Below are 18822 nucleotides of genomic sequence, written 5' to 3'. Positions count from 1 at the left end.
GGCTTTCGAGCCACCTTTTGGTTTCAAGTCTAATACTGGTAACAGTTGTAAGCAGCATTGCAGCAAGCTAAGTTTAATACTCGTGATAGGTTTGCTTCTTTCATTGGAGATTAATTAGTGATGTCTATACATTCATCTATTGGCTAGTGTAGACTGTAGGTTAAGTTTAGTTTGGTTTGGTGTTAAGATTAAATGACATAATAGCTACTCCGTAATTAACATGTGATAGATTAATCAAAAAGTATTTTTTGTAATTGGGAGTCTCAAACTAGAAGATAGATACCCTAAAAAAATATACTCGGGCTCCAACAATTAATTTTTTTTTCTTCTTAGAATTAAAAGCCAACAGAAGTTTTGATTTTAAACAATACTTGTACAACGTATGTTTTTTTGAACAGTGAGGTGATCACATTTCTAGTTTGTCACTCAATTAGATCTTGGAATGCTTGAATTAGTCAAGTATGGACACATACAGGAACAAAAGTTACAAAAGTACAAAACATATACGAGAAAAAGTTAAATCTAAATTATAACAAATCATTTTTACTTTTAAATTGTGCACTTTTGTATTTTTTGAAAGATAAGTTGTACTCATTAATATGATTATATGATCAATTGGTCCACAATATTCTTTTTTTTTTTTTCTCCATTTTATGATTTATGCCTAATTAAATTACGGATTACTGTCCATAATATGAGACAATAGTTTTGGCAAGGAAATGTTTTTACTAGAACTCAACACATGTTGTTCTGGATGCCTCTTTTTGTATAATTTAGTTTGACTAATAACTTTTTACCAAAACACAATATTTTTGCATTAGTTTCTATGTATATTATTATTTCTTTTTATACTTCTTACTAATACGAAGTATATTATAATACAAGAATGACGGAAAAAATAATACCAAGAATGACGCAATATGAAGTAATTGCAAAATATTAATGATCAACAATAATGGTACGTGTGTGTAGAGGTGTCAATTCGAATACTGATTCAGATTAGATAAGGTTAGATCAAGTCCATTTCATAATTGAGTTTATACGAGTCGAAATTTATACCAGATTCTTTTCAAATAAAATTAAATAGCTGAGTTGAATTGAACTAAATTAAAATTAAGCTCAAGTGAATGGCCATGTCTTAAAAGTAAGTTTTGAGACTAATACGAAGGGTAGAAAACATAGAGGTTAAAACAATCTCCTCCGTAATTTCGTATTGAAGAACCCTAGAATTGCTGACAGTCAACATGACAAGCAACCGTCGCCGGCGAGTATCATGGTCGGGATTACCGCCGGAACTGTTATTAGCCGTCGCAGAACGCCTAGAAACCCGAGCAGACATCCTCCATTTCCGGCGAGCTTGCAAGACATGGCGAGCTTCAGCCCCCCTCTCTCTCCTCACCCCTAAAAACATCTTATCCCCTTTATTCCCACACTCAATCGATATTAATCGTACCAAATTTCTAGTCGCAAATTCCGTATTTCTTGTTCGATCAGCCATTAATCCCAAGCTTCAACCTTGGCTAGTCTCCGTTGATGAGTCAAACCCAGGTAAATTATCCGTTAGATCACCCCTTTCTCGTCTCGTTGCTAAAAGATTACCTGAAAAATTTCCCCATAACTTGGATTTGTCTCAATTTCATGTTTCGGAATTGGCTAGATTTCATACTTATAAACTAGTTGATAAGAATTCCACTGATAATATTAGTGATGATGTTATTAGGTATTTTAATCATCCAACAAATGGTTTCCCTTTAGATAATAGGGTGGTTTTGTTTGTGAGCCCGGATTGCGCTAAAGATGATTATACTGTTGTTGAGTTGTCTGATCTTATACGTTTAATTGTGATAAGATTTAAGAATGGAGCAACTCATCATGTAAATTCCTGGGGGCGGAAGCTCGATGATGTAATTTGTTTCAAAGGGAAGATATATGGTGTTGATCGTAAAGGTAGGGTGTGTTCCATGGACTATAAGTCGTTGAAGATGGTGAAAATTGTGGAGGAACCATTGTGTGAGGGTTCAGGAAGTGACAACAAGAAACGTTTGGTTGTATCTTGTGATGATATGTATTTAGTTTATACTGTATGGGGTTTTAAGAATATATCTCCGACGACATTTAAGGTTTTTAAGTTGAATGAGGAGGAAAAGAAATGGGATAAGCTTGATCAAGGTATAGGTAATGATAGAATATTGTTTGTTACCTTTGATGGTTGCTTCTTTGCCCCAGCCAAGGTTTTTCCGCAGTGGAAAGGCAATTGTATTGTATCTCGGAAGGAATGTTTTCCCCTGTATTCTAACAATCGGATTGTCAATATGGCAATGTTGAAGGGGGTAATGGGTATTGTTGTTTATCACTTTGAGGGTGGTGATTTTCGCTATCTACTTGAGTATCCGAGCTATTCTGAGGTCTTATGGCCACCACCATCATGGCTTTGGACAGATGCAAGTCTGCTCACATGGTAGGATTGGAACATGTGTATACTTAAAAGTATTTTCCTGGTAATAGATTAGAGATCAAATTTTCATAATAAATGCTAACTGTTTGTTGGTCTGTGATAATTTCTTTAGTGTAACCGATTCTGGTTCAGAAGGAGGAGGAGATGGAGATAGAGATGAAGCAGAAGATGGAGTAAAGCTGCAAAGTGGTTCTTCTATTAAAATTATTCCAGATCTCATCCCTAAGGAGGAGATAGATGAGATATCCCCCAACTGTGTGCAGGTTGCTGAGCACGTGCAAAATGTTCAGCCTCATGTAGCTCATGAAGGTAATAAAGCTTACCCTGTGGACTTCATGTTGATAACTGAATTTAGTAGTTTAACTCTAAAGAACAAGAGGAGAATGACCAACATATAAGATCATATGACTATTGCTTTAACTAAGAGAATAGAGCAAACTTGAGGTCAAATCAAGAGACTTGCTTCTATCTCACACAGTTAATAAAAGCTTTAACCAAAAGTAAAGTTTTAATCAAAAGTGGACTTTGCCTTAGCTTTTTGTCCATTTATTTTAGCTAGTAAAGATTATACCCTTACATTTCTTAGCTCCTTTCCTTTTTCCCAACTACATTCTTTTCCTATGTTATATCATTATCTTAAACTAAATCCTTTTTAGTTTCAGGTTTCAACAATCAGAACAATGTTGATTCAGCTCCAGCTATGAACTCTCCTCTTAAGGTAACTTCGTTAGAGACATTTTCATGGTGGTTATTTCTGCTGAAATCGTGGCTGTATATCTATTATGAACACAAATTGATGCTTCAGTGCAGTGAGCGATTTAATGTCTGCTCTGGTCTAAGACTTGAGTTCTGAGACCTGCTAACATTGATCTGAATTCACTTCAAAATTCCCATGTATTGTAGAATTTCTGCTGTGTCCTTATCCTGCTGCTCTAATAAAAAGCTACTAAATTAATCAATGACCTACAAATTGTAATTGTTGTATTTCATTTCCATTGAAGGGCAGAGGCATTATTTATGTTTCTTTATGTTCTTGTACAGATATTTGAAAAGGATGTCTCACAATCGAAATTCTTAGGAGTTGATGTGAGCTCTCATTCGGTCCCAATATTAAAGAAGATATGGGATAAGCATGGAAATATAACAGAAGGGCATGTAGTGACTAGTGATTGCCTCCTTTCTTGGGCATTAGAATCCCTTGCAAAGATAATAATTATCCTTCAATGCAATTCAGGGAGTTCCTTAGATGACTCTCAAGCTAAATATTTGGAGTCGACACTGCCTGACCTTCAATTGATGCAATTTAAATTGGATTGGCTAGTTACCTTGGTTAAAAATGCTTTGTTTCTTCACAAAAACAAGGTTATCATGGAGCTTCAGATGAAAAAATCCAAGCTCCAAACAGAATTGCGTGAGGTGGAAAAAAAATTGGCTGAAATGGGAAAGCTTGTTCCAGAGTGCCAATTGGCCTCAGCTTCATCATATTTGAAAGATGTGCTTTGCTGAAGGACCACGTTCAATCAGCTTCATCTGCTGTATGTTAACATTTTAATAACTTTTGTTCAATATTGTATTTTACAGAACCAATATATACTTATATAGTTCTTTCTGGATTTTATATTGATTATACACTTATACTCCTTAAATGACATCTTGTGTTTTTCTTATTGTAGTTTGATTCTTATAAATGTTGGCAGAGGTTGTTCGATAGATTGGCTGCTTTTGCTTTTTTTGTTGGTGACTGTATATATGGTATGCACGGTGTACCTTTTTGCTACGCTCTTATGCTTCAAATGTAATTTGGTTTATCGAAAGCAGTAGCTGTCAAAAATCTGGATTTTCAAGCTGATATCGGTTATGCTCTTGGAGACATGTTCACCAAATCACCAGGTTTTACTTATGGATGAAAAAGTTTTAGCTTTTAGTATACTCCCCATACATTAGTGGTCTGCAAACCATCTACTTGCAGGTGTTAGGATGAAAGTTTTTTTTTTTGACCATCTACTTGCAGGGGAAAAAAATTGTTTAATATAAATCCTGCTTGTCTTGTAATCATCCTTTTGTAACCATGAGTAATTGTAATGCATATAAGCATATTTAGTACTTATCCCTGTGTTTGATTTCGAAGCTTAAATTTTTGCTCTATGCCAGGCATGAGGAATGTTTCTATTTTATCAGTAGATAATTCTGCAATTTGACTTATAAGTTATAGTCTGATCAAATATTTGACCTGCTATAACAAGGAAATTCACAATCCATGTAGTAGCAGCAGAGTAAATTATCAGGCAATGTTACAGGTTGTAGTGAACATGAAATTGAATGCGACACTGCTATTCACAAACATTTACTTGCTGTTGGCAAGGCTTAAGAATGCAATGGTTTAAGGAACAATGCTAGCAGCAGGGCAGAACGTCTAAACAATTTAATTCAAGTTATTAATTTATGTTCTATACTCCTAATATTTATTCTTCCTCCCTTCCCCTCCCTGCCCTTCATAAATTTGTACAGTATCCGTTTTTATTGTAGTTGCATTTTAAATATTATTTTTGAATAAAGATTTTCATAAATAAAAAGTCGTAATACATCTCCAAATACTTCGTAATAGATTTCTAACAAATACGAAGTACATAACAATCAAATAAAAAAAAATCATCATTTACGCACACTTAATCGCCCTTAAAAATCATCATTTACGCACACTTAATCGCCCTTTCGATGGAAAAACGTTTCGAGAATGAACAAAGATAAATTTATAATAATTGTGATTATAAATATTTTTGCAATATTTTCGCTTAATTTAGTAATTAGTTAGTTTATGAAGATTATAAACTTCCTATAAGTTATATTTTATCATTTTATTTGGGATGGGTAAATACAACGATAAACCCTAAAAATTACTCCACAATCAAATTACAAATTACGAGAGTAAAATGCATTTTAGAGGATTCACCTTCCATGCTTTTCATCCATTGGGGACTCACCTTTCACTTTTCATCGTTTGGGGAATGCCAGTAGGTATTAAAAGTTTTCCGGTGAAATTTTATTATTATTATTATTTTTTTAGTACAGCTAAATAAAAATAATGACACAAACTCCCCCTCCTACTAATAAAATAAAACACTGCTAATTAAAATAACCTAGGTTAGACTAAAGTCAAGCAACTTGCAACTTGCAACTTGTAGTCCTATATTTTCCCAATCAATGATATGAGAAGTTAAATCAAACTTGAGGTAAACTCATAAGCTTTGTACAATATAAGCTATGGTTTTTTTTTTTTTTTTTTTTTTTTTTTTTTTTTAAAAAATATTATTTATTTTTTAAAAATTCTCATTACTCATATACATTTTTCATTATTTTTTTGCAGAAATTTTTAATGTTTTGGGGTTATCTAGTTACAATTTTAACATTTTGGGTTCGGTAGAATTTTTAACATTTTGGGTTCTAAGAATCTTTTAACATTTTGGGGTTTTCTTCTGCAATGTATTTTTTTTTTTTTAGAATCAAGGACTATTGATTAATTTATATTCATAATTTTATCTCTTTGACAGTTTTAATCAACAAATTTAGGGAGAATTTTTTTATTAAGTAACCGATTTTTTGAATTCTGGTGACCGATAATCCCAAATGATGAAAAGTGAAAGGTGAGTCCCCAAACGAAGAAAAGTACGGAAGGTGAATCCCAAAAATGCATTTTACTCCAAATTACGACAACAAAATCCCAGAAATTAAATTAAATTCTTTGTTCCACATCTAAAACAACCAAAAATTCTACAAAAATATTCAAAAAATGCAACATTGTTCAATTGATTGGGCGAATCTTCCCCCAGAATTATTATCAAAAATTTCCAGTCACTTGAAATCCAGATATGATCACCTCAAATTCCGGGCAGTTTGCAAACAATGGCGATCTTCTACCCCTTTTTCCGGTCACCTTTTGGATTCCAAATTACCCCTTCAAATCCCTTCTCATTCCGCCATTTTCAGGCAATCAAATTCTCCAGTTTTGCTTGTAAGAACTGCAACTGTTCTCCTTCAACCTCTTGATCACACCTCATCAATGGCGAATCCATGGTCAATCTCTGTTGAAGAGCTAAACCCAGGTAAGCTTCGTCCCCGTTTTCCCCTCACTAAAACCACCATTAATGATTTACCCTCAAGTTTCCCAGAAAAGTTGGATTTGTTGAATTGTCGGGTTTCGGTTTTGGGTCAAGGGCTTAAGCTCTGTTTTGATAAATGGGATGAAAAAGTGTTTGATTTTTATGGGTTTCGTGGTTATGCTATTAAAGTGGTTTTACTCTCTGATTGTGATGCAAAGAATGTTTTTAATCATGTTGATGTTGTATTTGCACTTACTAATTTTGGGATTTTGATTCTTTTTGAACTAGAAAGTGGAGAATTAAGGAGTATAAGTTATGGATTAAGTGGCTTCAAAAAAAAGTTATGGATTAAGTGATAAGTTTAATTTTAGTGACATAGTAAATTTAAAGGGCCAGGTTTGTGCTATTGATGGAGGAGGAATTGCTTATCTTATTGATGGTTGTGGATCAAGCGTGAAAATGGTCACATCTTGCACATTCTCTATGGTTTTTAATTCGTTCAGTACTAAGCTTAAGCTTTTGGTTGAATCGTTTGGGGATCTGTATATGATTCATGGGTCGTGTGATGAATATTTCGAGGTGTATAAGCTTGATTTTGAGCTGCGTGTGTGGGATAAGGTTGATAGTTTGGGAGACCAGATACTATTAGTGACCTTTGATAATTGCTACTTTGTTGATGCTGAAAGGTTGTCTGGGTTTCGAGGAAATTGCGTTGTGTTCCCTAAGGACCGTTTCCATGCCTATAATACTGAATGGTATTATCCTGATGATATATTGTTTCAGAGAGAAAATAGGCGCCCTGAGATTGTTGTGGCCTATTTGGATGAGGGTATCTTTAGGGATAGTCTTTTATTATCTAACTCGGGCTTGTCGGTTTACTTTTGGCCACCTCCGTCTTGGGCTAGACCCCGTTCGCTCTCTAAAGATAGGTAAAAAATTTCTCCACCCTGTCCTGCAATACATAATCAAACATGTTAGTCGTAAATTTTGTCCAGAAAATGGTATGCATTGCTTTTGGCTTGCATGCTGTCTGCTTATTGTTACAAACATTATTTCCCATTGCGCTCTTTTTGATATGTTCACTGAAAAATCTAATCTAGGTTGCCTCTTCTATTTTCAGAATCCTAGCTGGATACAAGCAGGTCAAAGAATGAACCCCTTGTAGACTTCAATATGCTCCTTTCCCTTTGCATGAGGCACAGATCATGATGATTGTCCATGGGAGGTAATAAAGCATACATACTATATATAGCTGCTTGGCCAATATGCATTAATCGGTGACTATAATTATCCTTCTCCTAAGCTAAAAGACTCTGATTTTTTTCAAGATAGCCATGCTAAAACACTAAAGCTTCTGCTCCAGCTACTAATTCTTTGCTTCAGTTTTAAGTTGCAGTTTAAGGAACATATGTCTATCTTGCTTTAGTGTCTCAGGTCCTAAGTCCAACTATGGTGGTTGTAATGTCGGGGACCTTTGTTTGTACTAAGGTAATGAGTTAGTATATATGTCCTGTAACCGGCATTTAGTACTTCTATCTAGTGATCATCTCTTTGTGGAATACTAATGTTAATGATAGAAGATATTACAGTATTTAGCATTTTGAGCTGCAGGCAGAAAGTACTTGCTACATACAAGTGTTACGAAAATCTGCTGGCTCCTATTTGTTTTGGATTATTTTTTTGGGTGTTGTGAACAGACCATTATGGCCTTATGGGATATATTTTTATGGTATAATCAGTCAACCTTTGCTTTATTGTCTTCTGTTTGAAATGATTGTTCTTTATTCGAGATTATTGCCCTGATCTTTTGCATAACTTTTCCTTTCTATATGTGAGCAAGTGATTGTATCACATTTTAGGTTTTCCTTTCTAATTTCGGAGTTTATCTGTGATTCTCATTGCACACTTTATACTTCTACTTTTTGGGAGCTTGACAGTCATTTTATGGTATAACTTATCTGTCAATCTGTCATATACAGTTATATAAGTATATAACTAGGATGACAAGGATGTATATACATGTACTTCGTATATAGATGATTAGCATGCTTCTTTTTGTTGTGTAGGTTCTCTGAGTAGATAAGGTATTTCTTTGTTAGGTTCTTTGGCATATTTTAAGAGTCAGGATCTACAATCTCAGTATATCAGCTACACTATGAGATGCATAGAAATAATGAAATAATGAAAATGTTTATAGATTTTTCTTGGTTTAAGAAATTCAGTAGCGTTTAAGAATCAGGATTTTGAAGCATATACAGAGTATCACTGCCAAATAAAATATACAGAGTATCAGCTGTATTTTATACTTGTAAGATGCATCATCATTTTATACTAATGAAAGGAGTAATTTTTAATTTGATACTTGTACTTGCAGAATATGATAACTACTGGACAAAACCTATAGTTTAATACACTACTGGTCTTGTTTCACCTTTTAGGCAGTGGCCGTTGCTTAGAATCAATTAAATACATGCATAATTAACAGGAATAACATTGAAGCTTAGAATGTAAACCAGGCTTTCTGTTTTACACTTGGCATGAAAAATCTCTCTAAATCATTGTTAGAATTCTGGGCATTCTGCTATGTTATACATAAGTCATTCTTACAGAAAGCCTGATATACTCTAGACTTTGCAGTACAGCAATGGTGCTTGGACGAAATTGACAGAGTATTTTTGCTATAAGATGTTTTTGTATCTGGGATTCTTTGTCTGGTGGTCTGGAGCTGTTATGAACAGGGTTTCCCTTTGTTAAGTTAATTGGTTGAAGAAAAAGCATCTTTCAGAAGTATCTAATGTCTACAAGCTCTGTATGTTTAGCTAGATACTTGTTTATTCTGTTGAGAATGTTTCTGTATATTGGATTCTTGATGTTTAAGGATAGCAGTTTTTGTTCAAACTTTGTAGTTCCAGGATTGGACAACCTCTGTTGAGAATATTCATGTTTAATTGCTTATTACTGAATCTGATGACTTTTTTATTTTATTTATTTATTTTTTTATTTTTTTGGCTTTGAATAATTGATGTACTTTATTCTATATTTTTAACTTTCAGGCATAGGATATGCCTACTTTTCTTTAGTGGAATTAGTTTGAAATGTACTTTTAAATCTTAGAGGGTTGTTCAATATTCATGCATACTATTGGGTGGAATGAGTATGTTTTGGGTGAGACTGTCTCACACTAATTTATTGTGAGACATTTAAGTCACGGAATAAAAGATATTTTTCTAGTAAATTGTTTAGAGACGGTCACATATTAGAGTTTACCGGGAGTCCCGTGAATGTAGGACATGAATAATTATTTGGAGTATAGATCTTACTGAAAGCTCATTTGGAGTGTAATGGTAGATGATGTTGAGTGTGAAAATTAACAAATAATCCGTGTAAAGTTGTTAAGATGACTAGATGCTATCATACATATTAAAATTTTAATCATCAAAATGCTTAGCCTTAAATTATCTTCATTTACTTTTTCTGTCAATAGAGACATGATGGTCTAATTTTCTGTCAAAAGTTGAAAAACTGACAAAAGTGATTAATTACCTCTGTGGCATAGTTTGCACATGCATCACCACACAACACGTTGGAATTGAGAATGACCCAGCACCTACTTTTAAAGTTTACACAATCACATCTAGACCGTTCATTAACAAAACATTTTCTCATGTTGCATAATTGTTTAGAGCAACTTGCACGTTATTAGTTAGTTTAATAATTTAGATTGATACTTTCATAAAGGAGTCCCAACCACCATCCTCAAATTGACAAATACAAGTATATAACAACAAACTTCATGTTTTGCTACTTATTCAAGACCTCTAGAAACTTTCAATCCCTAAATTATTTCTCAAATCTCTGATTGCAATGGACCGTGAGACATGGTCTGCATTGCCGCCGGAGCTGGTACTGTCTATCGCAGAGCGGCTCGAAACAAGAACAGACATTATGCAGATCCGGACAGTCTGTCAGACATGGAGGAGTTCTGTTCCTTTATCTATGCTCTCCCCTAGAAACTTTCTGTCTCCTCTCTTTCCGTACAGAGGTATGAGCCATTCTTCAGTTTTAGTGGCAAATTCTGTTTTTCTTCTGCAATCAGATGTGGGTTGTAAGCACCGATCGTTGTTGATCTCCGTGGAGGAGCTTAACCCTGGTAAGCTCTATGTCAGAGCACCCCTTTCTCGAGTTGTTACTAGAGTGCTGCCTATTGGTTCCCCGAATAGTTTTGGTTGGTCTGATTTTCAGGAATTAGGTAGATTTTATACTCTTAGAAGGGTGGATAGGCCTGAAGATATGTTCTCTGAGAAGAGATTAACTGAATATGATAATAAGGTGGTTTTGTTTGTGGATCCAAATTGTGAAACTTGTCCAACCATTGATGATTGTACTGTCATAGAGTTGTATGATCAGGTAGATTATTTATCTGTTACAAGGCTTAAAGATGGTGAAACACAGCAAGTGTATTTCAAGGGGAGGGAATTTGATGATTTGGTGAGTTTTAGTGGAAGGGTTTATGCAGTTGATTATGAAGGTAGAGTCTGTTCAATGGATTATCAGTCGTTAAAGATGTCGAGTGTTAGTGAAGATCCATTGCCTGGTGGATCTAGAAGCAATTACAAGAAACGTTTTGCTGTATCATCTGGAGAACTCTATTTAATTTTAAGACGGTGTCAGATTGGTGATCATGATGCAGCCTTTAAGGTTTTTAAGTTGAATCAGGAGAAGCAGAAATGGGATAGCATTGAAGGTATAGGTGATGACAGGATACTGTTTGTGACCTTTGACGGGTGCTTCTTTGCCTTGGCTAAGGATCTTCCAGGATGGAAAGGAAATAGCATTGTATTCCGTAGAGGTAGTTTCCCTGAGTATTCTGGTATAAGAGATTTTGATTCTAAAATCTTTCAGACATGGAAGCTCCATCTTGATGTTGCTGTTTTTAACTTCGGAGATGGTGATTGTAGGCCTTTAGAAACTTGTCCAGGATATTCCTCTGTCTTCTGGTCACATCTGCCATGGTGTGAAGCAGATAATTGTTTGTGCAACAGAGGGTTGAGAATACCCTCAACTTATATGAAACAGCTCTGAAAAATATAGCTACTATATGCTTAAGCTTAATAGCTGTCTTTTCCTAGATCAGAAGAACAGAGTTCATGTAATATGCTGACTCTAAGAAGGCTTGTTCTGTGGTAAATTCTTATTCAGAGGTGATTCTGAAGAAGCAGAAGAGGAAGAAGGCGATTGAGAAGTAGAGCAAAACATTGTCTGCCATCAGCTACATACTCATTATAAATAGTGTGACAAGACTGCCATTAGTTATATATTCCGGTATTGTCCCATGAGCAGGATGTTTCTGCTCATTTTTTAGGAGACATGGCAAATACTTTCTTTCTACTTACTGTAGTTATGCCGAAATTTTTATCTGCTTTAAGAAATCTGTATGTCAGCTTATAACTCTTAATGATGCATAATTACTTTATACAGTGAATGTGTGAGAGATTTTGTTTGTGTTCTACCTTTTTTTTTATATAGTTTGAAAACAAGCTTATTGGTAGATTATTGATGTTTAGAATAGTGATTTTGATTTAACTTCTCCAGTTGCAAAATCATGATCTCTGTCAGAAAGCAAGTCCTTTTTCTGATCAGATTTAGTTCACATCAGTGACATTACTAGTTTCATTTACCCTATTTAGAATAGATAATCTGCTGGGTTTATTCTTCCTGTGATTTTGACTAGTTTAATTCTAAAATTCAAGTTTAAAGAGTAGAATAAAGATCTGTGCAGGATTCTGTAATGTGATGGACCTGTATATAGTCATAAGCCGGATTAAAGTTGACAGATGAATAATTATCAGAGGATCTTGAAATTTTAATCAAAGTTTTGACAGAGGAGTTATTATTAGAGGATCTTGCATTGTTTTTGTGTCATCTATTCAAGCAAGGCTGTTGAAGACCTGTCATTTTGTCAGTTGCTCATCCCTTTCCTTCATTTTACTTCACTTTGTTAATTCTCATTAACTGGCAGTTGCTCATTTTTCATTTCCAATTATTAAAATTGAAGTCCCTTTCTTATTCTTTACTCTGTTTCGGCTCTCAGCAATCTCAACCGAAGGCTGTAGATATCAGCCGCCCATTCTGCTGGAAATCTGCCGACAAACTGCTCCATATTTTGACCCTCAGATGCCGGGAATTACAGGAAATACTCTTATCACCCAAACACTGATTTTGATTGCTGGAAGTTGCAGAAATAGCTCACAAATTCTCACATATCTTGTGCTCTATTATTATTATCTGTTCTCTGTGTAGGTATGCTGCTGGAGTTTTCACTTGTTGGGGACCGGTGCTCTGCCTATCAGCCCTTTTGATCTTTAATTACTGCCACTGCGCTGTGTAGCTGGTGCTGTTCCTTTGATTCTCTGATATCTTTCCTCTTTGTAACAGAGAGACCTGAAGTCAAAGCTAAGATTTTGTTGAGGTACTGTTTATGTTTTGCCCAATGGGCAATGCTTCTCCTTACTCTTTTATTATCTTCCAAGACCCATATGAATATCAGATCTGCTAAATGTTTTTTTTGTATACTAATCAGTTTTTATCAAGTGTTTCAGACCTTTTGCAATAATTACTAATCTTGTTAAATCGGCTCAATGTATAATTTCAAAATGTTTTTTTATTTTTATTTTTTTATTTTATTTTTTTTATTTTATTTATTTTATTTTTATGGACAATTATCATATTAGTTAAAGTTTTGAATTGACATACAAGTATACAAGCTCGTTGAGACGCTTAAAAAAACAGAAGAGAATCTATGAGTTGTTTAAAAGAGTATTACTTGGGGCCTTATATTTTTATACATCATTCTACTTGGTCTTATTGTTTGAAGTTTTTTACTAGGTAAATTGCATTCTATTCATATGATCATATTGTTTGAAGTTTCATTCTGCTTCCAGTTCTTAGTTAAGTATGACAAATTATTGCAATTGTCTAAAAACAATTTGGTCTTATCAGCAATCCTTTGGTTTTTTTTTATTATTTTTATTTTATTTTATTGCAACTTGTTACTAGGTTAAAAAAAAAAAAATACATATTTTACATTTGTACTAGGGCTAAGTTTGGCATCTAGAATTTGGCTATTGCTGACCAATGCAATACCGAAGCCCGATTCACAATGCTATATATGCGGAATTAATACATTATACAATTCATAAACCTTAATAAATTAATCAGAAAATTCATAAACCCTGAATCAATCCTACTACTTATAAACCCTATAAATCAAACAATTCATAAACCCTGAACCAACCATCCAAATATAGATATAAGTGATGATATAATATTTTTCATCCCTTTTGATGGTTGGTTTTTTGCCACGACCTAGGATTTTACTGGATGGAAAGACAATTGCATTGTGTTTTTCGCTTCGAGGGTGGCGGTGATTGTAGCCCTATAGCCTCTATTCAAGCTATTCTGATGTGGTATGGCTCGCTTCCCCCTCTCTGGACTGGCCGGTACGCGTTTGTTCACAAGGTGAGTTTAGCATTAACTTTATATATACGAAGTACTTATTAAGTACAAAACTTTGCTTCTTAAAATTAAATGAGTTTGTGAAGAATAGTAACTAACTTTTAGATCATTGTGCTTTATTTGAAGGGGAAATGAGGAATGTAAGATGATGATGATGTAGGAGAAGTTGGAGAAGATGATGATTCTGGTTATGAACCCGACTATGGGCCGCTCTTGATTGTTAAATCAATTGGTTAGTAACCCTTGTCAGATATATACATGTACGTTTTTCTAAAAAATTACAATTTCTTATAGATCATTCTTCTCAACCTTGTGTAGTTGTGTAATGGAAAACGTACTTTGCAAAGATATTTGTTCAAAGGTATTAATTAAGTTAAATCAATCTGTCTAAACAAGTAAGGTTGTAGCTTAAGAGTGATGTAAAGATGTTCTTATATTGGATCTCAAAGGAGAAATTCCTAATCAATCAATACCATGCCAAAAAAAAGTATCACCACCATCAAATTGATACAAATCTTGATGAAAAAAAATTGTATGTCAAATTCCAAAATTGATATTAGTGAATGAATCCTAGATATACTATGTGCACAAACTATATACGACATCTTTCATTTTATTACTAATAATTAATCATTTATTATTGAATTATGCTTCAATTATTTATCAATAGATGTATCGTTTTGATTATTACCGTATTTATATATTAATTTTGACAATCAATGTCCCATGATACATTAGTATAAGTTGTATACAAATGATATTTTGACACGGTAGACAATTATCTTTACATATTATTGATGCACGGTTAAAAGCAATGTATATGTTGTTTAAAATTTTGAAATGATGCATCTATTGAGAAACGGAGAAAGTATTACAAGGATATGTTTTTCCATTTTGCCTTTGGATAGGATTGACACGCGTCTCTTAGAGATTTGCGCAAACCTCATATAAAAGCTCCCTTAGGATCCCTAATTCACTCATCTCTTTTATAATAAACCCTAAAATTCTGCAGCATTGCGGCGATTATTGTCCTAATTCTGCAATGAATCCGATGATGAAAAAATCCTCCCCTGATCACCATATCTCCTGGTCTGAATTACCAAAGGAGCGCATTTCTTTGATCGCAGAACGCTTCAACACCCGTGATGACATCCACAAACTCCGAAGTATCTGCAAAACATGGCAAGCATCAGCACCTCTGTCTCTGGTCACAATGAATAGCATCTTATCCCAATTTTTACCCATCCAGTTCCCTGCTGAACCTGAATTGCCGTCTACTCCCAGAGTTCTGATGGCAAGTTCAGTTTTCCTGCTGCGATCAGCCACCAATCCTGAACTACCACCATACTTACTGTCAGTTGAAGAGTTTACGCCAAATAAACTCACCGTCAGATTTCCTCTTTCTGATAAGGTTAATGATATTCTGCCTAGAGGTTTTCCAAAAGCATTAGATATATCTCAATTTATTGTGTCGGAATTGGGTACATTCGTTACAATGAATTTAATTGATAGCGAATCATCATTTAAGCGAACCAAGAATGGGAGGCGTCCCACCAACAATAAGGCTATATTGTTTGTGGATCCTTATTATGAAACCCCCCTTTCGATCAATGATTGTTCTGTTGTTGAAATGTCAAATTCAATTGCTCTATTTGTAACAAGACTTGGGAACATGGAAACACACAAGGTTACATTCAAGGGGAGGAAGATCGAGGATATAGTTAGCTATAAGGGTAGGATCTATGCTATGGATCGTACTGGTAAGGTCTGCTACATTGATTATCACTCTTTGAAGACGATAAGTGTTGCAGAAGACTCGGTGTGTGCCGGTGCAGGACCAGAGGGCAGGAAATATTTAGCTGCAGCAACTGATGGACTGTTTTTAGTCTATCGTTGGTGGAGGAAGAATCGGCCAGGTTTTAAGATCTTCAAGCTGAACGAAGATGAAGAGAGGTGGGATTATCATCAAGGTATAGGTGATGATAGGATCCTGTTTGTCAATTGGAGTGGATGTTTCTTTGCGTCACCTAAGGATTTCCCTGGATGGAGAGGCAACAGCATTGTATTTCCTGGAGATAGCTTTCGCCCGTATTCTGGTCAGTCCCCTGATCAGAAAATCTTCAAGACACAGCACTATGACCGTCGTCATGATGTTGCTGTTTATCACTTCGACAGTGGTGAATGTTTCCTTGCATCATCTAACCCGGTCTATTTCGACATTGTGAGGCCACTTCCAGCATGGCTCTGGGCCGTTGCAGGGTGAGATTTTTCTTAAACAACAAAGAAAATTATATTTATATGTAATTATATATGTATATATAAACTTGCAACTTTGTTTTCTTATAAAGATTAGACAAGTTAATTAAAAATGCTAACTTTGAGACTATGCATGGTTTGTGAAATAGAAATGAAGCTGAGGGAGTTCCATACTTCATCAAGCAAGAAGTTGTTGATGAGAATGAGTTTGTTTAAGAAGGTAATCAATCTTACTCCATTCACTAGTTGTTGAGAAGTCATGAAATTGAACCAGTAATAATAATTAGCAGGGTATTACACCTTTTGCCAATTGATTTTAGCTAAACCTGACTAATTTTATTGTATTTTTTTTTCCCGATTATGATATATCAATCTCTCACATTTGAGGTATGGATTTTGTTTCAGGGTTCAATTATCAGAACTATTTTTCTCAATCCGACGAATCAGCTCAAGCCGGGAACTGAGGAAGCAGGATGACCTTGTTCGTTTTTTCAACTTAATCCGCGCAGTGGTAAAAGTTACCATCCTTTTACTAATTGCGATTATGCGGACTTGTTAAAGTGTTTTCTAGATTCTTGTAGGCTTTGAAGCTGCTTCATAAGTTTAAGTTTACTGCTTAAAACTTAGCCTTTGGATGAGAAAATTTATGTGTTTGGTTTACAACTTATTTGAATAGTTGGGTTTTTTTTTTTTAAATGATGGATGATTCAATTTGACATTTCTTTGGTAGCACTTTGATTTGGGCTGCATTAGATCATCAAGTATATCATTTTCACATTGGTATGTGATATATATTATAAGCCATAATTTGATCAAAGGCTCATGCAGCAAGTATATATATTTGCAGTATACAGATTGATTTGCTTGTGAAAATGTGTGCTACGATAATTCAATTGTTGAGTGAGCCTCAACAGTTAGACTTGGTTATTAGGGGGTTAAGGTAGAAAAATAAAATATTGTGTGACAAGACTAAATACATGTGAATTTTAAGCTATACATACATTCTTGTTATGCTTTAATATATTTTCTTCTTGCTACAGATTGTAGGGCTATCACTTTGATCTTGTATTGACCCTGTTCAAAAAAGAGTGTGTTTACGTACACATGAGAAGTACCTTGACTTACCTGCAATCATAGGTAAATCAAAGAAGATGATTTTTGCTCAATAACCTTCGCTCAAACGCTCAAAAAATGTTTAGCTCAATATTGGTGGGTTATATGAAGGGAATACATTATAGGGGGTTAGCGCAAATATAATGGTGGAGGTGTATGCAAAGTACTCACTGGACATCTATACCTCAAGCCTTGACCCATAGAATATGGAGGCTCACTCCAATAAACGAAAGAGCTATAACTAATTAAATGAGATTATATTCATTGGAGTTTATGTTCGGAGTATATGCTCTTTTGCTACTTCGTATACGTAGAGCTGTCAAAAGTTGACCCGACCCAAAATACCGATTCAAACCCGATTATTAACCGACTCATCTGAACCTGAAAAAATGGTGACCCAAACACGACCTGAAATCAACCCTAGACCCGAGTTGACCCAAGTATGTGAGATCCGAACTCGAATATGAACTGACCTGGAGATGACCCGAGACGAATGTAACCTGTAAATTATTGACCTGAACCGAATCCGACTTGAACCGAAATTGACCCAAACCTGTTTTAACTCGTCAAACCCGAATTTAACCCGACTTGTTACTAACCTGACCTGAATTCAACCCGACCCGTTCCTACCCGACCCGAATTTAACCCAACCTGTTACAAACCCGACCCGAAATCAACCCGACTTGTTATTGACCTGACTAGAATTCAACCCGACTTGTTATTGACCCGACCCGAATTTTACCAGACCTATTACTAACCCGACCCAAAAATTCAACCCGATCTGTTACTAACCCGACTCGAAATCAACACGACTTGTTATTGACCCGACCTAAATTCAACCTAAATTGTTCCTGACCCGATTTCAAATTACCTTAAAGGCAATTTAGACCACCTTATTATTGTTGATCAAAGCATTTTGTCTAGGGAGACCAAGTCGGTCCCAAAAAAAAGGAGCATCATCCTCAAATTTAAGAGTTAATATAGTATATATTTGTTGCATGGTCAAAGGAGATAATTATCTTTCTAAATTATAAACTATAGTTCCCTATTATATTGTCATATATATTATAGTCGAAGGAAATAATTAGCTTGATAAAAATGATAATTATCTATTTATAGTTAGTTGAACCCGAATATGACCCGATTTAGAAATGACCCGACTTGGAAATGACCCGACCTGATTGTAACCTGCAAATTATTGACTTGAACATAACCCGACTTGACTCCGAGAATGACCCGACTTGGAAATGACCCGACTTGGAAATGACCCAACCTTATTATAACCCGGAAATTATTGCTTGACTTGAATCGAACCCGACATGAACCCGAGAATGACCTGACTTGAAAATGACCCGACCTGATTATAACCCGCAAATTATTGACTTG

The 18822-nt window shown here is 34.9% G+C and overlaps 4 protein-coding genes across 7 annotated transcripts; all 4 read left to right on the top strand.

Moving 5' to 3' along the window:
- Window positions 1-1193: 1193 nt before the first annotated feature.
- LOC145568273 (F-box protein SKIP23-like) lies at window positions 1194-4560 on the top strand. Of its 2 annotated transcripts, none has more exons than XM_081627703.1 (5): window positions 1194-2458; window positions 2568-2764; window positions 3118-3173; window positions 3497-3990; window positions 4129-4560. In XM_081627703.1, the coding sequence occupies exons 1-4, from the start codon at window positions 1245-1247 to the stop codon at window positions 3959-3961; spliced, it is 1932 nt and encodes a 643-aa protein (XP_081483829.1). In that variant the 5' UTR covers window positions 1194-1244; the 3' UTR covers window positions 3962-3990; window positions 4129-4560. The 2 variants fall into 2 exon arrangements, with proteins under 2 accessions (XP_081483829.1, XP_081483828.1); XM_081627702.1 differs by having other exon boundaries at window positions 3112-3173.
- Window positions 4561-5848: 1288 nt separating this feature from the next.
- LOC145567194 (F-box protein SKIP23-like) lies at window positions 5849-17261 on the top strand. Of its 3 annotated transcripts, none has more exons than XM_081626438.1 (8): window positions 5849-7481; window positions 7673-7777; window positions 12644-13021; window positions 13922-14070; window positions 14194-14299; window positions 15195-16326; window positions 16473-16543; window positions 16729-17261. In XM_081626438.1, the coding sequence occupies exons 6-7, from the start codon at window positions 15281-15283 to the stop codon at window positions 16537-16539; spliced, it is 1113 nt and encodes a 370-aa protein (XP_081482564.1). In that variant the 5' UTR covers window positions 5849-7481; window positions 7673-7777; window positions 12644-13021; window positions 13922-14070; window positions 14194-14299; window positions 15195-15280; the 3' UTR covers window positions 16540-16543; window positions 16729-17261. The 3 variants fall into 3 exon arrangements, with proteins under 3 accessions (XP_081482564.1, XP_081482563.1, XP_081482562.1); XM_081626437.1 differs by having other exon boundaries at window positions 5851-6555; window positions 15080-16326; window positions 16729-17260; XM_081626436.1 differs by having other exon boundaries at window positions 5851-7481; window positions 15080-16326; window positions 16729-17260.
- Window positions 6243-9429, top strand: LOC145566082 (F-box protein At2g26160-like). Its single transcript, XM_081625624.1, has 5 exons — window positions 6243-6794; window positions 6943-7481; window positions 8412-8499; window positions 9190-9291; window positions 9376-9429. Exons 1-5 carry the CDS (start codon window positions 6243-6245, stop codon window positions 9427-9429), a joined length of 1335 nt encoding a protein of 444 aa, XP_081481750.1.
- On the top strand, window positions 9989-12018 carry LOC145567195 (F-box protein SKIP23-like). The gene has a single exon (XM_081626439.1). It carries the CDS (start codon window positions 10417-10419, stop codon window positions 11632-11634), a length of 1218 nt encoding a protein of 405 aa, XP_081482565.1. The 5' UTR covers window positions 9989-10416; the 3' UTR covers window positions 11635-12018.
- Window positions 17262-18822: the final 1561 nt, after the last annotated feature.

The sequence above is a fragment of the Chenopodium album genome, chromosome 11, assembly GCF_948465745.1.
Source record: "Chenopodium album chromosome 11, dcCheAlbu1.1, whole genome shotgun sequence".
NCBI lineage: Eukaryota > Viridiplantae > Streptophyta > Magnoliopsida > Caryophyllales > Amaranthaceae > Chenopodium > Chenopodium album.
This window is presented reverse-complemented; position numbering and strand designations above follow the sequence as displayed.